This window comes from Pelodiscus sinensis, chromosome 2 (assembly GCF_052426305.1).
Source record: "Pelodiscus sinensis isolate ZL-2025 chromosome 2, ASM5242630v1, whole genome shotgun sequence".
Classification (NCBI taxonomy): Eukaryota; Metazoa; Chordata; order Testudines; family Trionychidae; genus Pelodiscus; species Pelodiscus sinensis.
In genome coordinates this window covers 38641327-38665038 of record NC_143053.1, presented here as the reverse complement: position 1 = coordinate 38665038, position 23712 = coordinate 38641327, and the positions used below count along the sequence as shown (strand labels likewise).

Here is a 23712-nt window from a genome sequence, read left to right as displayed (position 1 = left end):
TTCAGTGGTTTAAAGGTTGCAGTATTTATTGCATGCTTATGCCATTTAGTGATCCCCATGACTTGTTCCTGAGGTGCTTATGAGAGGCTCATTAGTTACAGCAGTGTAAAATTTGCAAGGCTTTTAAGCCTTGCACAAAGAGCGACACTTTCATTTGCTGGACCTCCTAATGGAAGTAGCTCTTTGTCCAGTGGCAGATAATCACCCGGGCCCAAGCTCATCTGTGCAGTATGCCCCATCCTTGATATGGGATGCGGTACTAATGAAGGACTCCCAGAGACCCCTGGCACTGAAAATCACTGGCATCACACCAACATCCAACTTCCTAGCTCCAATCTACATCCACAATGTCACGCAAGTGCCACACAAGGGTGGCGAAGTGTTGCTCCCCTCATATAGCGGCTAAGCTCCTCAATGGCCCAAGGATACAGAGTCAGTACACAGCAACTCCCCTACAAGAGCTGGTACAGTTAGATGACTCCGGGGATTCAGTCTCTGTTGGGTCTACCACCTCATGTCTCCTAAAAGGAGCACTCTGTGGTGTAGAGGTCTTGGATCTGCCATTAATTCCGGACACATTCAAGGCAGCCAGAAAAGTAAAGAGTTAATTGTACCTCTGGTCCTTATTGAACATGTGCCATCCAAAGGCAAACTTGCTCTATTGAGGTGCTTGATCTCATCGAACTGGAAGTGTTCCCAGTCTCAGATGTCTTAGCAGTGCTGTCCATTACTGGTGCTAGAGCAACACAACAGTACAGCCTGGTATGGCACTGACAGAGAGCACACCAGACCCTCTGGCACCGTGAAGTCAGTGCCAATTCTCCTCCATATTGGAGGAGCGAAGCCACTCCCTGGCACCAGGCTCAAGGGCCTTCTCACAGCACTGAGTGATTGGCAGCATTGCCAATCTAGGTACATCAGGCATCAATCTTTAGTGTGCTTCTCCTGGCACCGTTCCCTGGCCTCCTTTACAGGGCACCCTCAAACAACTCAGGGCTCATTGATGCAGCCTTGGTCCTCCCATTCTGGGTCTTCAATGTCAGAGACAGAATCCACCTATTCCTTTAGGTGAGGAATCAGCAAATGCGAGAGAGAAACTCACATGGTCTGGTCAGAGGTTACCACTGATGCAGTGGCATTTCTGGGCCCCCTGGACATGCCATCAGGCCCATGAGACTTACCTGAGAGCTTCTAGGTATGCTACATTGGCAAGGACCCACTTGCAGTGAATGCTGGAAGCTTTCTCCACCAGCGACACTGTTTGCTTGGTCCAAAGTGTATCCCATGCCCATCAGTTCATCCAGTGATTGATGCTTTGTTGGGGTGGGACTGAACCATGACCCAGCAAGAAGGGTCTAAGGAACAGCAGCCAGACCTCCCAGAGGAACAAGATGACCCTGTTTTCCCAGTAGCTTTGTCATGTTTCTCTCCAGATGAGGCAGTGGTTAGAGCTTTTACCTTGGGCCTTCTTCCAATAGACACTAAGATGTGTTTCGGCATGTAGCCCATAGTATGGGCTTACCTGCCGAGGAGATCATGGAGATGTAGAACCTCATAGGGGTTTCCCTTCCACTCATTAAAACCATGAAGAAAGCAAATACCATCATTTTGCAGGTCCTTGCTTCCATTCCCCCCACAGCCAATGGTGTAGAGCTCAGATATTATGTACCTTGTTAACTTGTTGTGTCAGCAGTTAATGAAAAGGAATGCAAGGATCAGCAGGTGCCTGTCCCCAAGGCCAAAGAGATCTCTTTGGTAGAAAGTTCTAAACCACAGGAGACCTACAGTTGAAGATTGCCAACCTACTATTGTTAACAGATATAACTTTCACTCCTACGACTCACTGTCCAAGTTTAAAAGAACTCCTTGCTGAGGAATCCAGAACAAAGTTCATCTCTCTCCTTAAAGAGAGCAAAAATGTGACCAGAACTACTCTTCAGGTTTTTCTGGATGCAACAGACTCAGCTATGCCTGCACCATCTCTGCAGCAGTCGTTATGAGAAAATCAGCATATGCTCTAGGACTTACCTTTTGTGGGCATGGGTTTGTTGTCAGAATAAACAGACTCAAGGCTTCATTGTATCAAAGACTCCTGGGTCACAGTGAAACCTTTGGGAATGCCCACTTTGGTGACCCCGAAAATAGCCATTGAAGCCTCAGGAGCAGCAGCAGAGGCAATGGCACGTGTGTCTTAGACAAGAACTTTTCCTCTGCTAGAGCAGGAAAAATAGGTGCAGCCCATGTAATTACACTACATGGCAGACCCAAGGCCCTGCAAAATCCCACCTTGGCCCCAAGCAGGGGTTTTGATGGCCTGCCTGGGGACAGCCTAACCAAAATCGGGGATCCTTTTCCATGTTTTCTCAATCACTTGTCCCACTTGCACCTTGCGTGGTTTCTTATAACGTTGGACTGGTGGTCCTTCACAACATGGAAGTAGGATATGCTCTCTAATTCTGCTTTTTCTCTTCTTCCCATCCTTTTCCTCCTTCCCTCTTCAGGGACCCTTTTCTCATGAGCAACTATTTCAGGAGGTGCAGTCACTTCTTGCATTGGGAGGAGTGAAGGAGCTTTCTCGGGAGTTAAATGGCAAGGTGTTTTATTCCCATTATTTCCTAATCCGTAAGGCAAAGGGAGGGCCTCAGGACATAGACCTACATGGCGTAAACAAATTCATGGAAAGCTGAGGGTACTGCATGGTCTTCCTACTGACTATCACTCCTTCCTTGGATCTGGGGGATTGGTATGCCAATCTCAACATGAAGGATGCCTATTTCCACATTTCTGTATGCCTGACTGTAATGGGTAGAGTGGCCACCACTGACCCAAAAGGGGAGGAGCCCTTCTCTGAGCCTGGTAGACAGTGCCTGGCCCCAGCACATCACCTGACTGGAAGCCATGAGGCGGGGCTAGGAGTATAAAAGGCCAGTCACCCCGCAGCCACCAGAGGAACCAGAGGCCTCCCCTCGGCTGTTCTAGAATGACAACGTGCATTTGTTGGACCTCTGCCCAAGCAAGGGGATGTAACTGTTGTTGCTTCAATTTGGACTTATGACTGTTTATTTGTTGTCTCACCCGAACCAGGGTCTGGGCCTAGTGATTATTATCTGTGAACTGTTTATTGGTTGCCCCATCCTGAACCAGGATCTGGGCCTGTTATCCAAGACTAGTTTGTTTATTAACCTGCCCTGATCCTGGGCCAGAGCTTAACTCTGGTAGGCTTGGCCTGATTGTAAACCCAAGCCCCAGGACTTAGTAATTGGGACTGTGTGTGGACTGACCTAAGGCCGAAGCATAGCACAGCTGATTTCCCCCATAACAACTGAGTTGGTGTGGAGTAGGTCAGAGCTGCTGCCCATTGATCCAGAGGGGAAGAAGTTCCTCTCAGAGCCCTGGTGGGCTACATGTGGTGGAGAATGTGGACACGACCCAACCTGTAAAGAAAGGGGTTTAGCCTCCACCCTTTAAAGAAGGAGAATGAGGCATAAAGAGACATGGATATTGAAAATTTTTTCAAGTACCTGACTGAGTGCCAGCAGCAGCAGCAGTTGGTGCAGAAGATAGGCACTCATAAGCAATAGCTTCTCCAGCAATTGGTGGCCCAGCTACAGGAACTTCAATTGCAAGATTTTCAGCAGCTGGCATCCCTCTGGTCCCAACCCAATGGACAATCCTCAGAGACTGCGGGAGGCCTCCCGGCTCCTGCTGCACCAGTCCGTCTCTTCAAGATGGAGCGTGACAACAATCCTGTGGCATTCCTGGAGACTTTTGAGCAAGTAGCCATGGAGGCTTGCTGGCTGCGGGAGCAGTGGGACATGCTCTTAGCTCCCTACTTAGCCAGACCTGCCCAAATGACTTATTGAGGAGGCTCAAGATTATGGGTGAGTGAAGGCTGTAATCCTTGATGCCCTTGATGTTCTGCCAGAAACCTTCTGTTGATGTATCCAGAGTGTAAATTACCCAAATGGAGCACAAACCTGAGCAGTGGCTCATGAAATCAGGAACCTTTTGTCGGCAGTGGTTGTGCCCAGAATGAAACTCAGCTGAAGAAATGATGGAGCGGATCACCCAGTAACAATTTCCCCAAGTCCTCCCACTCAATACTGCCTTCCCCCTCATGGAAGACTTCCTGGTGGCTGAGGCACCACTTGGGTCGGGGTCTCATGCCCCACCTCTGGTGTCTTAGATAGGTGGGCCCAGGAGCCACTCAGAGGACCAGCGAAACACCGGATCATTGCACTGGCGCCCAGGCATCTGAAGCTTGGGCTTAGGAAGTTTATCAGCCATCAAGAACCTAGGCATGCGAGAGTCTAGAAATGCCTCAACTAGGAGGCAGAGATGGGGAGCATAACCTACCGCCTGATGAGCCTGCTCAATCTGCCTGTCCTGAGTTTGGGCCCTGCTTTTCCTGTGGCTGCCCAGGACATTTGCAGCGGAGCTGTCCGGATATGGACTGCAGCTTTGTCTAGGTGTGCACTGTGGAATCCCGGGCCTGAAGATCCATCCAAGCAGATGGCACCCGTGAGGGTATGTTCATGGGAAGTGGTTGCCCTTTTAGACTTGGGATGTGGACAGATCCTTGTCCACAGGGACATATTCCCCAACTCATAGTGACTGATGGGGGAGATTCACCTCCAGTGCATTCACAGACATGTAAAGACATACACTCAGGCTAGTGTGCCACTTACCATAAATGGTATAACTGAAGAAATGCTAGTGGGGGTGGCCCCCACTGTAGCCTACTTGGTCATTCTTGGCTGGGACTGGCCTGGATTTAGAAACCTTCTCCATGAAGCCAGTCTTGGGACACCTTCTACTTAGTTTGCCCTCGGGGGGGCAGGGGGATACAGTTAGCAATAGCCAGTCTGAAGCCCGTGGTGGGGGGCCTTTGAAAGAAAGTGAAGGGGGCAGTTGAAGACTGAAGGATTCGAGCCACTCTGTTTGCTCCTCCAGGAAGGACCTTACAACCACCCACTGGGTTGACTTCTCCAAAGATCAGTGGGAAGATTCAACTTTGAGATTCACTTATGACTGAGTGGCTTGTATCAATGGGGCTGTCATTGACCCATAGAAAGCCGAGCAGTGGCCCCATTTTGAAACTGTGAGACCAGGACCCTTATACCTGAGAAGTCTGTTCTGAGCTAGTGGTCCCTGTCTGCCACCGGAAAGCCACCCACTGACCTAGAGGGGAAGGAGCCCCTCTGACCCATGGTGGGCTACACTGGCACATAGGCATTTCCTAAGACTCATAGTAAATAACAGACATTATCAATTCACCGTGCTCCCATTTGGTGTCTCCACAAATGCCCTTTCCCCCCACTAATTTCATGGCAGTAGAAGCAGCCTTTCTTCACATGAGACAGGTATAAATGTATCCATACCTTGACGATTGGCTGATGCAAGGACACTCCTGGGAGCAGGTGTAGTTTTATGGGAGTCTAGTGAGAGAGACATTCAATATATTGGGATTCCTCCTCTACTTAGACAAGTCCATTCTCATACCAACTCTGAGAATAGAATTCATAGGGGTCGTACCAGTGGTCGGTCAGGCCTGAATGAGGCTCCGGCCACTGCAAATGAGTCTCACTTGCATCTACCACCTGGGAGAAAGAGTCTGGAGATGGTGGTGAAAGTACCAGGGTAAGTCTGCAAATTCCTGTGCTTGTGGCTGTACTGTTATATAGTATGTGAAAGAGTCCTCTTCAGCCCACCCCAACCCTTGCTGACCCTAGTAACAAATGCCTCAGACTTGGGCTGGGGAATGCACCTAGGGCCCACATTGTCAGTGGTCACAGGACGAAGTACCTCTCTAGATCAAGGTCAGGGACCTCAGAATAGTTCGTTTAACCTGCCAGACCTTGCACACCACTGTGGAAGGTATATTACAGTTCTGATGGACAATAGCACCACCATCTTCTTTGTCAACAAGCAGGGAGGAACCTGATCCTCTCCCCTCTTCTCTCCTCTTATGAGATTTATGTATAGTCTCGTCTATCCAGCTGGATGTATCTTATCTCCTGGGAATGTGGAATGACCTAGCAGATTGTTTCACAGTCATGAATGGTCTGTCCACCCAGCTGTCATGCATTCCACCTTGTGCAGGTAGGGCTTTCCTCAGTTTGACCTGTTTGTTACTAGGGACAACAGGAGGTGCCACCCGTTCTGCTCATTTCAGAATCACAGTCCTGGCCCCATCTTAGATGTATTCATGTTTCTGTATGGGGATCTCCTGATTGTGCTTTTTCCCTGATCCTGTTTGTCCACAGGGTGCTTCTCAAAATCTGCAGGGTCAGGGCATGGGTGATCTTACTAGCCCTGCTGACTTCTCACTAGCATTGGCATACCATGCTCCTAGAATTGTCAGTGGACACCCCACTAAAGCTTCTTTTCTACCCAGATCTGATAGTTCAAGACCACAGTTGCCTTTTGCACCTGGACAGACAAACCCTCCATCTCATGGTGTGGAAGTTTCATGGATAAATCTCTTTGAGCTCCAGTGTTCATAGCTGGTGTGGAAGCTGCTTCTTAGCATGAGAAAACCATTCATCAGAGCCAGTTACCTTGCTAAGTGGAAAAGGTTCTTATGCTGGTGTTAGCAGTGTCAACAAACTCCAGTGAAGACACCTTTGCTCCAAAGAGCAAAGTTTGACATTGTCATACATTAGGAGTCACTTAGCAGTTATCTCAGCATTCCTCCCTGGGGAACTGGGTTTACTAGTATATGCCAACCCCATGGTAGTCCACTTTTATAAGGAAATGGAAAGGCTCTTCCTGCACTCTCATCCAACCTTACACCATACAGAGGCTGCACTCTTTAGACATCGGGAAGGCTTTGACCTTCTATATTAAGTGCGTAAGATCATTCAGGAAGTCAACCCAACTTTTTATTGCTATAGGTAATTAAATAGCTAATTAAATAAAGTGTCTCCCAATCTTATCACAGACTGCATCTATACATGTTCAAAGTCTCAGAGGGCTATCTGTGTTAGTCTGTTAGCCACAGGATTACTCATTGCATTTATACCTGTTACAAGCTAGCAAAGATCCCTCTTTGAGTGATCATGGCCAAACCAATAAAGGCTCATGCCTCTTTGACTACTTTCCTTGCCCGAGTACCAATCCATGAGCTCTGCAGAGCAGCAACATGGTTCTCGGTACACACACATTTACCGTTTATTATGCCATTGATCAGCTTGCCAAAAGTGACACAGTTGTCAGCATAGCAGGTCTCTAATCAGTGATTTCTTAATTCTGACCCCATCTCTGGAGGAAGAGCTTAGGAGGCACCTCATTGGAAATGATGTGAACAAGCACTTGAAGAAAAAACTTACTCATCTTTTTTGTAATTGCTGTTTTTCATGTTCACATCTGTTCTAATACCCGCTTTCAGTCCTCTCTTTCGGAGTAGCCAGCAAAAAGGAACTGGGAGAGGGTGGAGGTTTAGCAAGGTCATATATTGAGCACTATACAGGTGTTACTCAAGGGGTTCTCTACCCAATCCAATCGGTCAGATGTGGGGAGCCTTTTTTTGGTTGGGCGCTGTTGGCCCACAGAAAAATCAGTTTGGGGTTCTGCACACAAGTGAGAAGCAAAAAAAAAAAAAGGCCCCTACTAAGGAGAAACACCCTCCACATTCCTTTTACACACCAGCCTAAGGGGGCCCAGTCGAGTGTGTTCCAGCCCTATGGAGGGATGGTGTGGGGACTGGAACACCAGTGCAGAATTCCCAATGCTGGTGGAGGGGAAGCCCAAGCCTTGAGGGCTGGATCCAGGCAAGCTGAGGGCCGCATCTGGCACCTGAGCCTTAGGTTTCCCACCCCTGCTGTGGGGAATGCTATGGGAAAAATTTTCTGACGTGATAGAATCATAGAGTTGAAAGAGACCTCGGGAGGTCATCAGGTCCAGCCCCCTGCCCAAGGCAGGACCAATCCCAACTAAATCAACCCAGCCAGGGCTTTGTCAAGCCGAGACTTAAACACCTCTAGGGATGGAGATTCCACCACCTACCCTAGGTAACCCATTCCAGTGCTTCTCCACCCTCTTAATGAAATAGTTTTTCCTAATATCCAACCTAGACCTTTCCCTCTGAAACATCCATGCAAGCAATGTGCATACACCTCATTAGAATGGGCTTGAACAACACACATCGAATTAACAGTTATGAGAAGGTGAAGAACAGTTCTCTTGTCTCCTTCCCTTATATTAAAAACTTGGAAGAGAGGGAAATGCTGGGAGTCTATCCCCAACCATACCCATCTCATATCAGGCTGGAATCAGTTGTGAGAGCATTCTGTCTCTGTAGTTTTCCACCCCTTTTTGGCTTCTGCTTCACTGCCTCCGGGCCAAGGAACAAATGAAGACTCTGGTCTTGTTGCCTGACTGAGGGCTCATAATGAGATAATGAAATCTTTGGATTCTTTTCCCCACTTCCCACCAAGCTGGCGCCTCCCTTGGGCACCCATATCTTTGTCCCCACCAGAAAGGTAAGTATTATCCAGGACTCCATCTTCCTATCTGATTCTTTCCTCCCTTCCTTTGTTAGTTATTACAAAGCCACCAGTCCTGAGACCAGGACACAGGTTTCCCCTTTATCTCGGCAGTCTTACCATCCTTCCTATATGCTTGCTTTATGGAGGGTTCAATGCCTAGCATCTCCAGTTTTAGGGAGAGAAGGCAAAATTTGGGTGAGGAGTGTGTTTATGCTCTTAAATTATACATAGTGTTTTGGCAGATGTAAAACTTAGTGTACATTTACTTTTAAAATAATGTATTTGAATTTTTTTCCACATGAGCTGCCAGCTCCTGTATTTCTGTTGTTCTTTGTTTCCCGTACAAGAGTTGGTAACTTGGTGACAACCTAAAATAATACAGGTCATGCAAAAATTTATAACACTTGCTACTATATTTACTTTTTCCATCTCTTGAACTTGGATGATGAAGATGGATTATTTAGTTTCACTTTTGTGTCTAGTCATCTTTTAATCAGTTTAACTCTTAAGTTTTGATGCCTGAGCATAATGCTACATTATTAAATTTATATACATAATGAGGAAATGTTTTAGCCAGCTGATGTCATTCACAACGAAAGCAGCTGCATCGTTTTGTGCTATTGTGACATTTTTTTATTAAAAAATTAGAACAATGTAAAATGAACATGACAAACATTAAATGGATTATAAACTGGCTAAATGATAGGACTCAAATTGTCATTGTAAATGTGGAATCGTTTTCCAGTGGGTGTGTTTCTGGTGTAACCCACTGGAATTGGTTCTTACCCCTGTGTTGTTTAACATTTTTATTAGAGTCGTGTTTCTAATTTTAGAATTCTTTAAAGTGTCACTGAAACTTGCTTTTTTCTTTTTTTCCAACATTTTTTCTAGCAAAGGTTTGTCAGTCTGCCTTTTTGCAAAGAGAGTGTGTCCTCTGACTCTTCAGAAAACAGAAATGAAAATGCATTTTTTATTGAGACAGACTTGTCTGTCTTTCCATTAAATAGAAAAAAATTAATTCATGAATACTATAAATTAGTAGTATCCCCCTTGTGGTAAATTGTCTGACTAGCATGTTTATAGAGGTCAGATTGGGGGAGGGGGGAGTGTTACTTAGAGTGTTCAAGAGTGTTACTTCTTGAAATTTCACCCATTTGAGAGACCAAAATAGATGCCACACAGTCAATTATATAAAACTTGATAAAGAAAGAAGAGGTGACACTTGGGTCACATTTGAGGTTTATTAATGGAGCAAAGTAATACATTTTTATTATATCTGTTTTGTATTTATTTTGTTTCGTTTGTTGTATTGACATTTCTATAGCACTCATCATTGTAGTAATTTAGTGAGTTAAAGATACATAATTTATCTCTAGAAGGTAGTATTTCATCCTATGAGGAGAAAACAGAGACTATCATTTGCATAAACATTTCATAGTGCTTGGAACTCAAGATTGTTTTTAAAATTATTTGATTCGTCGTTGGATTATTTTTCTCTTGCTTTTCTTCACAGTTTTGGTATTCCTTGTTAATTAAATGACACACTTGTATAGTCATTGGTTGGATTTTGCAGTAATTCTTGCTTAAATTGTGGTATCAGCAATATAAATGATTTGGTTCCTTGAAGTTTTTATCAGTTTAAATGGAGGATCAAAGAAACCAGTAATAGTATGACATAGGAGATATTGCATACACTGCAAGTGAATCTTGTCTGTATTAAATAACATAAAATATTATAAACTGATTCTATAAAAACAAATTTGTTAGAATATATCCCAAAATTATTTAGGCTTTATAAGTACTTTCAAATTCTTTTAAAGCACATCTACTAGGTTCTAGTAGCAGGTTACCCATTTTGTTATTTTGGAAAAAGTGAACTAATCATATTTTACTGTACAGGATATGAGTAATAACAAAAATTAAATTTTTGGAAACATTTTGCAGGTTCCAGGCTTGCGTTTTGGGACTCTATATAAACCTCTGGAGCCAGCTGTTCACCACAATATTCTTTCAGTCACTATGAGGTGTTGATTTTAAAAGAATGGGTTGCTGTTCCCAAAGTCTACACATTGCAAATATTTCATGGCAGCCTTGTGATCTTGCATGGATTGGTTATATTAATGCCTATGCTTGGAGCATAATAAGGACCAATTCATGATTTCATTCAAAAACAGCGAAGAAAACTATTTTCTTTAATGGTATGCCAGATTTATCCAAATATTTCAGCAAATCTGTATTACAGTTTGTCAGAAAACTGGGTACAGCAAAGTGTATTTAAAAATCATTTAATTAGGACAAATTCATTTTCATGCCATACCACTACACAGCAAGACCTGCTTGTTCCTATTTCCTTAAATTTATCCTGGAATTTGTCCAAGTTTCACTTTAATGAGTTGCCTAACTCGCTAGTTACATTAGGATTTATTTTGCCCTAGAGAATAATGTTGAATTGATAGTTTTTAACCTGTTCTTTTAAATGAACATATGTTCAGATCTGAACTTTAACTCTGGATATAAGAAAGATTTGAGAAATACTTATTTTTTTATTGTAGTTAATAAGATTTATAAATGAAATGTGATTAGTTCTTTTTAAAGTGTGGAAGCCATCAGCTATATAATTACAGTAAGTTTTAATGATAAATTTTAGTATGAATTCATACTAATTTGTTAACCAGAACGATCAACCAAAATGTAATGGAAGAAAATTGAAATAAATATCTGATTTGGTTCAATGGTTTCTGTAATGAAAACTGGTTAAATATGGTTAATGAAATTTATTATGAGTGGATTTTTTTTATTAACAGGTGCAGTTTGGTAGCAAATACATATTATAAAGTGCTTTTAAATCCATTGTTTGTACTTCAAAACCATTATAATAAAATTTGAATTATAAAATGCACTTTCATCGTTAGCCAGTCCTAGTTAAAATTTCCTTCAAGAAACATTTGCTGTGCACATGGTACAGTAGAATTTGTTTCTCCTTTTTTGTTTCCTGCCTTTATGTATATAAAAGGATTTATTTTCTTCACTTTTAGTTTCTCTGAAAATGAATGTTTTGTGTCCCTGTTGTATTATTAAAAGCTACAGTAAGTTTAGAATTTGCATATTGTAAAAAAAGTTTTTATGTAATACACTATTACTACCCATGAGGGAATCTTTTACATGAAATCGGTAAGTGTAAAAGTCACTGTAGTTCAGTACAGTAGCTGGATTGCACTTTAAATGGATAGTCTTTGATTTTTAAAATGAAGTTTTTCCAAAATGTTACACAGTAAGTCTATATTGTTGCAACTCTCTAGAGATCCCCTTTTCTTTACAAGTACGTTTACTAGATATTAAAAAAGCCTCACTATAGAGACATGATGAGTTTATAATTACATTAGTCCTAAATTTTGCTGAACAGGAATTATGCCATTAGTGTTTGTTGTCTGTCTTTCAAATGTATAAACTTAAAAAAGAAACACTGTGTGTCCCTCTCTTTTTTTTTTTCTCCCTCCTTTTTTTTTCTCTCCCACCCCTCTTCCATGGGCGAGTAGATTTTAGCCCGGCGTGGCCGTGCAGCACGGTCAGCACATGCGCAGCGTGCGATTCCGTGCAGCTGGTGAGCAGGGCTCGCCGCCTCTTGGCAAGCGCTGGCTACTAGACTATTGGTTGTTTTTTAAGTTTTTCCTGTTACAGACTAACTCGGCTATCCCTCCGAAGCTTTCAAATGTATGTTATGAAACATTCATCTGTCAGATTACATATTAAGGGAATTGGAAGCATTTAATTTAAGTATACCAACATTAAAATAAAAGAAATCATACCAGTGAGGGGGAGGGGGTGTAGAAGGGCTTATTTTTAAGCAGTAGAAAGGTCAATGGATCAATGACACTAATGCATTGAGATCTGTATTAAAAACTTGGGGCATTGCTTGAAAGAAGGCATGCTAGGAAGGATTCTGATAGACTGCACCATACTAGTACATTAACTTATCCTCATTTGCCTTTAACAGAAAATCTCCATATTTCCCTAATGTCTGCCAAAGTCTCTCCTAACATGCACTTTTGGGCTCTGGTTTATGACTATTGTAACTTTGCACTTGTGTCCTTCAAAGGGATAGTGATATTTTATGCCATGTTAGAGAGAAGGGACTAGTAGTATGAGACTCCCCTCTTTCTGCATAATGTTTTTGTCTTGTGTCGTACAAATTAGTTATGTTAGTTATGTTTATTAATATATAATTTATTTTTGTAGTTTCCCACATCAGCTGTTTGCAGTGACAGATTACATAATTTGGGTTTGAATCAGTCTAAAGAAGCATGCTCAGATTCTAGTATGAGGCACAGCCAGCAGAAAAAAAATTGGCAGGTTTCACAGCACTGCACCAAAAGTGATTGGCACAGGGTAGGGAATATTGGCATGTCCATGATGCCCATGCGATTCAGTACCTCATCTGTGTATACTTAGCTTCTATAGAGTATCCCTACCCCGCACGGCGCCGCCCGCCGAGCAGGCGTTGCTCAGCACCGCGGCTGGGGCCGTCCGGAGGTGCGCGTCATGTTCCGGGGCCACGCCGTGGCGGATGGGGCCAGCCGAGGCGCGAGCATCGGCCAGACCGCGCCAGACTGAGCGCGGGGGCAGGGCAGACGAGACCGCCCTGCCTCCTGTACGTGCAATCGCACGGGGTGCCGGCGAAGGAATGCTGGCCCCGCCCCCTTCTGACAGGGGTTACGCAGAGGTGGCGGGACAGTTTAAAACGCCACTGCCGTAACTAATGGGGGGAGGGGAAAGAGGGGCTGAGGCGTGAGCCTCGGCGGACAGCCTGAAGGAGAAGGCTGCCAGAGAACCTCAGACGGCGACCTGCCCCTTCCCACAACCGTGGGGGAACTCTGAGAGGGGCGGGCTGTAAAGGAGAAGGTAAGCCTCCCCACAGTGAAGTGCGGGGGCAGGGAAAGGAAGCAGCCCAGGGTGGCCCCTCGCTGGGCGGTGGGTTGACGCGTTACGGCGGAAGCCTCATCAGCTGGGTCAGGTCGGCGCTGACCCGCTCCCTTAGGGCCCTGGGCTGGGGCCCGTGAGCGAGGGTGGGTCCAGGCCCCCCTTTCCCCGGCTGCGACAGGTTCGGGAGGTGAGACCACGTCTAAGGGCCGTGGTACTTACGGGAGCATAAGTGGCGCGAGGCCGCGAACTGGGGAGAACTGGGGTGTGGGCGGGCGTCGGCAGCCCCGATGATGAAAGGGCTGTATGCCTGAGGGGGAGCCGCGCGACATCACAAGTAGGTACTCTTTCCTTAGGTGGAAAAAAGAAGGCTCTCTTGGCTCTAAGAGCTTCCAGTTTGTAATTTTTCGATGTTATATGACAAATGAGGGTAGCAAAGAAAACGATGTTTATAGTAATTAATTTTTTACATATTTGCAGACCACCACTTTCCTACAAAACCAGACTATGTAACCACTATTGGTGCTGTATTCTCCATTCCCCTCCTTTTTTAAAACATTTCTTGCATCCATTTGTGTTTCATTTTACATTAACCACCAATTCCACATAAATGTTCATGTTTAAGTTTTTCCTGTCAATAGTATCATTGAAGTCTGTATGACTCATGACTATACGACTGTCAAATTATCTGTGAAGGTGATGTCAGTGAGAGGACTTTTACTTCTTTTACACGAAAGAGGATTGTTTTGCTGGGATGAGTTCCATCTATCAAATACTGGGAAGAGTTTCTTTTTACATTGTCTGACTAACCTGATAAAGAAAGGTTTACAATAGGTCATATAAGAGATTGTGAGAAAAATCCAGTCTAGGCTCGATTAATAAGGACAAAAGGAAGGGAGTAATTTTGGGAGAAGGGTCTGGAAACCCACTGTGGCTACATGTGATACTTTTAGCTATTCAAAAAAGTAAAAGGGACACACATAGGAAAAGGAAGAAAGGGCATGTCTTTATGGAAGTATATATAGAAATAGCAAAAGCAGATTTGGACAAAATCAGGAAAACAAAGGAAAACATGAATTACAACTGTCAGAAATATTGGAGATAACAAGAAGGGGTTCTTCAAATATGCCTGATAAGAAAGGAAGATCAAGGGTGGCTAATGGAGAAGTTGATCTCTAAGAGAAAGTGATAGGAAGGCAGAACTTCTCAGTGCCAACTTTGCTTCAGTGTTTTCATAAAAAATAACATGTGACCAGACAACCAAAATTACTAGACAATAAAAGGGGAAAGGATGTAGATCAACGAAAGTAAAAGAATATGTCAAAAGTCTTCTGATTAGTTTGAGTGAATTCAAGTCAGTGGGTTATGCAAAGGTACAGAAGGAATTAGCTGAAGAAATCTTGGAAGCACTGGCAAGAATATGTACAAACTCATGGATGACTGGAGAGGTCTCAGAAGACTAGAGAAGAGCTAATGTTTAGTGCCCATCTTTAAAAAGGGGGAAAAGGAGGAGCCAGAGAACTATAAATCAGTCAGCCTGAGTTCAAGAACTGGGAAGCTACTAGAGCAAAGTATAAAAAATATTATTTGTGAATACCTGGAGAACGAAGGGGTAATTACTAGCAACCACTATGGATTTATCAAGAACAAATCAGCTTAATTTCTTTCTATGACAGAATAACTAAATTTGGTGGATGGGGTAATACAGTGGATATAATGTACCTGGACTTCAGCACAGTTTTTGACATGGTCCCACATGATATTTTGATAGGTAAGCTGCAGAAATATGGGCTTGGTGGAACGACCATTGAGTGGATATGTAATTGGTTAACCAACTGTAAACAAACTTTTAATTGTATGGTGTCAGATTGGAGTCAGGCCATAGGGATCTTGTTCTGGATCCGATGTTGTATAACATCTTTATTACCTGGAGATAGGTATGGAGAACATATTGATCAAGTTTACAAATGACATAAAGCTAGTGGGTGTTGCCAAACTTAAAATTTGAAGGATTCTTGTTAAATCAGGGAACTGGACTATAGATAACAAAATGAAATTGAACAAAGACAAATGTAAGGTGTTATGCTTAAGAAAAAACACATGCATAACGTGGGGTAAAACTGACTTTTCGCAGCAGCACTGCTGGGAAGAATGTAGGAGTTGTGGTGTATCACAACCTTAACATGCGTCTTCAATGCAATACAGTTGTGCAAAAAAAACCAAAACACAACCAAAAGGAAGAAATGCAATTTTAGATTGCGTTAACATAGGTATAGCATTGAAGTCATAGGAGGTGATAGTACCACTCTACTTGGAACTAGTTCAGGCTTCATCTGGAGTACCATGTCCTTTTTTGGTCACCACTATAGAAAGTATGTGGAGAAGCTGGAAATGGATGGAAAGAAATCCATATGAGCAAAGGCTGAAGAATCAGGGTCTGTTTAGTTTGGATAGAGGAGGACATAACAGTGGTCTTCAGATACTTGAAAGGCTGGCATTAAAAAAAAGTTTTTCTCTCTTACCATAGCAGGAGTCGAACCAATGAGTTTAAACGACAGAATAGCAGATTAAATAAATTTCAGGGAAAACTTCTGAACAGTAAGAACAGTAGGACAATGAGGCAGACTGCATTGAAATGTTGTAGAAGCATCTTCATTGGAGGTTTTCAAAGGAGGCTTGTTAGCCATCTCTGTTTGGTTTAGAACCAAAAAAAATCCCACGTCTTGGCAGGGTATTAGACTAGATGATCCTTGTGATCACTTGTATCCCCATGGTTCTGTGAAAATTTGTATGAGTAAAGTTGAGCATAAGAATATAATTGTCTATGGCTGTGGTTCTCAACTAGTGGTCCACTGGTGGTCCATGGTGACTTTTTTGGTGGTCCACAGGAACATTGTCGAAAGTCACACAGTGTGAGCAGGTGCTGCCGTTAGGCTGTTTTACTCCATGTTCACAAGCACGCAGTGCATCATCCATAGCATCACCTAGGACTCAACCACGTTGTATTGCCATTAACTTCCATCTGAGAGTCTGTAGCTGCCGTTGTTGTGCTGAGCGGTTGCTATGTTGTTCATCCTGTGCTACATGTGCTGTTTTACAGGTGTGGTGTAGTTTGTTTGTAATGGCAATGACAGGAAGAAATGTCAAGCACAAATATTCAGAGGACTACATCAAATTCGGCTTCACTTGTCAAGAAAAAGGCAGCATGGATTTGCCACAATGTGTTATTTGTTTCAAAGTTTTGGGGATGACTCAATGAAGCCAGCTGAGCTGAAACTCCATCTCGAAAAGTGTAACCCCAACTTGTGGCAAAAGGATGAACATTATTTTGAGTGGCGGTTATCAGGTCTGAAACGGCAGCCCCTCGACTCAACAAGTGCATTCTCAAAAAGGAGGTGGTCCACTAAAATTTTTTGATTGGCCTGGTGGTCCGTGGACTGAAACGAGTTGAGAACCACTGGTCTATGGGATCAGGGTGTGCTGAATTATAAATATTTGGGGCAGGAACTATGTCTTTCTCTGTGTATAAGGAGCTTCTTTTACTATTTTGCACCAATCCGATTTGAGATGTCTGGGCACCACCACCACTATAAGCAAATAATAAAAGTGGTGAGGAAAGGAATGGGTTAATGTGGTATCATGGAAATGCACAGTTCAAATATAAACACATTGATTTGGTCGTATAAAATGTATTTACAGATAACTTAATCTTATTAATTAATTAACTTGCAAATTGGCGTCACAGCAAAAATGAGTTTATAGTAAGAATATGAATTAGGAGTGTATAATGCCATTGTGTGTAGTGATTGGGAGGATATCCCATGTCTAGGGAGCAAAATGGGAGAAAAAAGTTATCTGGAGGCAGAAGTTGGAAGAGAGAAAAAGAGGGCATCAGAGTTGGTGTCACTGGCATAGTAAAGGGTAGGTTATGTAAAATCATTGAGATCAAGGTGTGTTTGCTAAGAGTAGTGTAGGACCTTGAAAGTGAATATAAATGTAAGCTGATGTGTGGGGACCTGGAAGTCAGTCAAAAAATTCTAAATGGATGATACCATGATCTAAATGATCAGTATGGAAAATAATTTTTTGTGGCATTGATGGGATTTTTGGACAGATTGTGGGGACTGATGTGGATGTCAGGAAGAACAGATTACTGTGTTCAATGCAGATGATTGGGATAAGAGCAAGAAAGTGTAAGATTTCAAGATCATTTTGGAGCAAGAAACTGAAGGATGATACTACTATTTCTGGTTTTCAGTGGATATGATAAATTTATTGTTTATAACCTATAGATACTACCTGACATTTAAAGATAAATGTAAACCCTTTCTACTGATGTAATTTGCTACTTACCTGCATTGTGTTCAGTGGGCTACAAATGTATTTTTATATCATTCCCAGAAGTGCTGTCATTGAAAGCAGATGTGCTTGGGAATGAATTAAGATAATGTAGTGAAAAGGAATCAAATCTGAGTATGTTTGAAAAATGATAGTGACTATATTCAGTGAGTTCTAAGTATGAAGTGTGAGGGAAAAGCTCATTTCTGATACTTTGATTTGCTGATATATTGTTAGTATGAGTGTTTTTACATTAGTTTCTTCTGGTAGTGTAACATAGTAGATGTTTCATTTAGTGTCTCACTACATTTTTAAGAATAAAATATTTGATAATGATTCCATTTATGAACATTTCCCTCTACTGTAGTAATGTTAAACTGCAAAATCTATAACTAGTGTGTAACAATTAAAAGCACGGCATATATTAATATTTCATAATTACTCGTACATAGTTTATTTCCCTTTTATTACCTTAAATGTAGTAAAGATCAGAAAAAATACTGTTGGGACTATACGCCAATAAATACCTAAATGCTTGGGAAATGTTCAGATATGCTAGTGGTGGGTGGATCACACCTATCTAGCTAGAAAATAAGACTGGTCGATCTGTGCAGTGGTTATGGGAAAGCTGAAGAAGTAGGGTAAGAGAGAAGTAGCTGGAAAAGCATTAGTGCTAAACAAGGATTGGTGGTGAATAAGGATCAACAATAGAAGTGGGGGGAGAACTTAAGGGAGGCTCTTCAGTAGCAGTTTGGAGCATCTGAGGTTGAGTTGGACGATGGTGACAATAGCAGTTGTGGGAGAAAGAAAAGGTGGAGACAGCATTAGTTGGAACATAGAGGAAGCTTGTGCTTTGATTCATATTTAATATTAAAAACCTCTCAGGAATATTTGAATTATGGAGCAGTAATACTATTTGGGAGTTCTGGGGATTAGATGAACTATTTGAGCTTTGCTCTTGTGTTTTGTCATCACCAGCACTCGCCAATGGACTATATCTTTATAATTCATTTTCCTGTTCCGTATTTTATGCACACAGTGTGGTTGCTGAATATGTGCCCGATGCTTAGATTTACAAGAGTGAAAACACCAAGTACTATTTTGGTGGGAACACAATAGTATAACCAGTAAGTTATTGTTAAACTTCTTACATTTTTTAGATAATCAGGATGAAGGTATGAGAAGTCAGTAATTCTTTCTTATAGTGCATCATGTATTTGTTTTCTTTTAGGCAAATGAAAAGTGAATTTTCTTTTGATATCCAATCATTCATAACCTAGTCATTTTTTGTTTGTTTAAGTTATGATATGAGACAAGTATAATTCAAGTCTTGCAGCCTCAGCCCTCAAATTTTTTTGGTACTGTTGCCAGTAGTGTGCACTAAATTACTCTCTATTTTGCTTTCAATTTTTAAAACAGGACCAAGCGATCTCATGTTCCACAAACAGAATGCATATTTGAACTTCCAAATCTGACAGTTCAAGCAACTAGAGCCCAGACGCTTCTGCTACAAACCATTTATCAGAGCTGGTTTCATCATGTTGGAAATATCAGTTCTGCTGTGGTAAATGAAGTTTTGCTGAATGAAGTCTTCCAAACATTAGGTAAAACATAATAATTCTAACAATTATGGTAGAGTAAAATCTCTGTGTAATATAGAGCACTGCTAGTAACAAATGAATACACATACATCTCCTTCTTTTAAATCCAGGTTATATCATACTGTATTTAAATGACAATGTTTTTGTGTGCATATTGTATTTATAGTATATGCTTAATATCCAGGATGTAATCTAAGCCACCAAGCTTCGCTCCCTGGCACCAGTTTCTGGATGCATTTAATATTGCAATACAGAATAATTTTTCCATATTTCCTTTATCATTTGAGACATTCAGCCTCATTGCTTATACTGTGTAATGTAGTAACTTAAGATCTTTCAGAGGTGAAGTTATTGAATGAAATATAAAGCAGTAGATTTAAGGGCTTTATTCATCAAGGACATTTTGTAGAATGCAGATGTGGATTTGTGCAAAACGGCTCCAAATGTTCTTCATCTAAGCTAATGTAATCAATAACTGTTTTGTTGACTTTTCTGAAGTAACTAAAGTGATGCAAATCCAAGAGGTGGAAGATATAAAGGTGCTGGTTATTATGTATTCATAATGCAAAATAGGGAAGGTTTTCAGGAAAAAAAGTTTTGTGCAAATCAAAGACTGATTCTGCAAAGCTCATGCTTATTATCCATCTTTACACAGCTGAATAAGTATGTATTTAAGTGTTTGTCTGAGTTTGGGCCTTGATTACTTCATAGACAATTCAGGTTACCTTATACAAGTTTACTTAAATTCAAATACTTGGTGGCTTTGGCAAAATCATATGAGTAATTCTTTTACTACGGATGATCGCTTTGTATTGATTGAAACTCTCTAAAAACCCTGGTTTATTTTTCTAACAGTTTCTCTTCCCCCACTCATTCATGGCAAAAGATGAGGAAAACAAACAAACAAACAAACACGGTTTTAGTTCCTCTTTTTCCCTAGTACATAATACAATGGTATTGATTCAATGTGCAATTGTATGTTGCCTCCATGACAGGTATCTTTTTCAAGACTTATGTCATCCAGGATTATATTCTGGTAGCAGAGGATTTAAGGCAGTGTCTAGAAGGCCACCAGCAGAGAAACCATGAGTTCCATTTCTGAAAGACTATGGGTATTTTCTCAGAAAAACCAAGTTTTTCTGACAAAACTTCTTTCAACGCCCAGAAGTAAACACAAGCAAAAATTGCCACTTGCTCCTTCTATCAACAGATTATGTCCACTGTGTTACGAAACAGTGGCAGCAACATCCACTTCTTTGAAAAGGTGTAAAGCAATGTAAGTAATCCATTCTGACAATGGGCTGGCTCTTTCCAAGAGGAGCAAAGATTTTAAAAAAGTGGAGTTAGTTTGGCAGTTGGTTGTTAACTGTCCAACAAACTATATAAATTGCTCAGCTTCACTAATTATAGCTAGAGAAGAAGCACACAGAACTATCAGTCGGTGTGGACAGAACTATCAGTTCCTTAAAAAAACTAGAATAGATAGCTGGGAAAATAATCCTGCTGCATTTTGGTACTATTTATGGTTTTTATTATGATAACCAATGTTGTTAAGGCTATAGCCAGGGCCTTGTATGCTCCAGGGCCTCTGAATTTGTTATAGAATTGTGCTCTAGAATCTGTTTTCAATTTTAAAATAGTGCATTTAGCCCATATGTTTGTTATAAAAATGTTGAAAATGTAAACTAAGTATAAACCAATGCAACATGCTCTTCCTGAGTGTGCAGAGGGCCTGAAATAATAGTTCTAAGAGAAATGAACTAATCCATACATCTCAGTAAAGGTTCCTGTGGATGTTTTGATTGTGACCATAAAAATTGACATTTTTCCAAGATGCTGAAGATTTCAGGTGGTTTACAGTGGAATTTACCATTCTACTATTGCCAGGTACCTAGCATTTTGCTTTTAGTGTCCCTGAGTGGCCTGCACCTGCCTCTTACCAGATTTTTCCATAACAGAAAGGTAGTTATGCTTCAGTGCACGCCTCCTGTATTATTTCAGACAGCAGGAGGTAAGAGAGCCAGAGCTGGAGTCCAGAAAAGACAGAAGTATAGGCAGAAATCCTTTAATTCAGCATGGACCTATCTTGAGCAAACCTTAACAGAATTACAGAAAGCATGAATGCCTCTAAACAATAAAGAAATTGGGAAGAAAGGAGAAAAAAAAATCTTAACATGGTTAAATGGCAAAGTTCAAAAGGTTTTTCAGTCCAAACAGATATATATCCTTCAGAACATGGAAATCCAAACCAAGTGAAACCAGTGGAAAACAGAATAAACTATGGTAGGTAAAATGCAAGCTGGAAATTCAGAGGCCAAAGAACTCGAAGAGGATAAATAGCCAAAGGAGTAAAAACAAAATATAACAGAAATGTTTAAGTATATTGGAAGCTTATGACATCCAAAGTATCCAGATTTTTCTCAGGCACTAAAAGGAGCAATTTGAAAATAAGGACAGAGGAGTTGAATGATTATTTGCATCTGTCTTCACCACAGAGAATATTTGAAGAGAGAGACTACATTCTGATTTTGTCCTAATCTGAAAAAAATCTTTTTTTTTCTTGGAGGAAATTTACAAAGCCATACAAATGTTATTTAATAAAACAGAAAAGATTCTGATTCATTTTGTAAGCATATTTATTAAAAAAATACAAAAATGAGCACACATTATCCACAATGGAAAAAATTGCAATTCTTTCAGTAAAACCATAGAAAATAGTAGTTAAGTCCCCCAGTCTCCTAGGTAGTTAGAGCTATCTATCTATCGCTATTCTGCATTTTTTCTTAAAAACTGATATACTTTGACTAATTTATTCACATTTTGAGCATCTAGTTTACTATAGTTTTATCTGAATTAGTTTGATGGTGTGCAAAAAACCATCACTTGACTGATCTTCAGCAGGCTGATGAGTATTGCATATCTTCTAAAAACTGACACAATCGTGAATTTAATTGTCCTAACTTCCAATCATGTTTCTTGTACAAGTTGACACTGTTTTGATTCCACAAACTGTGAAACAACCCATTCACAAACATTGATTTAGAATAGAAATCTGAGAACTAAATTTTAAATGTTTGAAGAGAAAGAAGGAAAGAAGTATATTTCACTTGTTATCTTTGTCGTCTCTTCTTGTTCTTCAAGCAATCACTTATTTCCTGCCACTACCTTCAATTTTCAGCATGTTGATTTTAGATGTATGCACTCGCAGTGTTGGTCATCGTCTATCACATTTATAGTAAAAATAACCATTTTGTGAATTCAACAATAAGACGGAAAAATAAAACGAGGAAGAGAGCATTATACAATAATTTCATTAGAAGCTCTTCTTGTCTTCTGGATACGTCTAGATACTAGCAAAAAAACCCTGTATCAATTTACTGCTTAATCTCCTTCCCCCTCTATATCATCTAAAGAGAGTACATGATTCTGTTGCTTTTTGTACTTTATCACTTGCATTTCAATAGCCACACCCCTTTCTCCAGTAACCAGTGACCCCATCCATTCCCTTTCTCCTCTGCCCTTCTGTATAGTAATATACCTTTTTTTGGGGGGGGGGGTTCCTAATAGTAACTTGAATTTTGTAACTACCATCTGAACTTTTTAGAATTAAAGTATGGCTTCACAGATTGAAATTGATACAGTAACATAGCTAGTATTGGAAAGCAAAACAACTCTTCTATATATATTATTTATGTTCATTTAAATACTTCAGAATAACTCAGGAGTTCAGTAAATAAAAATAAACTGGAAAAATGCAGAAGAAAACAACATTGCAGTAATGTTTTTCAGAGTACTCCTTCCTCTCCCAAAAAAGACTTAGGATTTTCACAGTCCTCAAACATAGTTTTCCTCCCTCAGGAAATAGAAAAGCAGTGCTGGAAAAAATTAAAAATGTACGGTAGTAAGTAGTAGTCACCAAAATTGAATACAGTAATTCCTCATTTAACACGGTAGATGCATTTCAGAAAATGATCATGCTAAGTGAAAACGTGTTATGCGGGGTCAATTTTCCCATTGAAAATAATGGAAAAGGTGGGGGTTGCGTTTCAAGCGCACGTGCACTTGCAGCTCCAGCCTGCACTTGTTAGCAGCTGGGACCAGGACATAAGGTTGGGGGAGAAAGGGGACTGGGTTATAGCAGGGAGGGGGAATATTTGGCTCTGGAGAAGGGAAGGGAAGGACAGGTTAGGGGGCTTGCAGCTGGAGGCTGGGTTTCCCTAGCTGGCCAGTCACCAGCAGCTGTGCGAGGCTTCCCCTGCCTCCCTGCAAAGCGGCCGAGGTTTGCCGCTCACCGTGCTGTTTCCCAGTGGCCCCCTCTTGCCAGACGCAAGGCATCTGGCCAGAGGAGGTAACTGGGGAATGGTGGG

The 23712-nt window shown here is 41.4% G+C and overlaps 1 protein-coding gene across 6 annotated transcripts in view; it reads left to right on the top strand.

The window, feature by feature from the left end:
* VPS13B (vacuolar protein sorting 13 homolog B) overlaps nt 1-23712 on the top strand; it is a 1005617-nt gene that overhangs the window by 248368 nt on the left and 733537 nt on the right. For all 6 annotated transcript variants that reach the window (XM_075920304.2, XM_075920302.2, XM_075920305.2 and 3 more), the window contains one exon: nt 19164-19348. In XM_075920304.2, coding sequence (XP_075776419.2) covers nt 19164-19348 — 185 coding nt within the window. The remainder of the gene's footprint in view (nt 1-19163; nt 19349-23712) is intronic.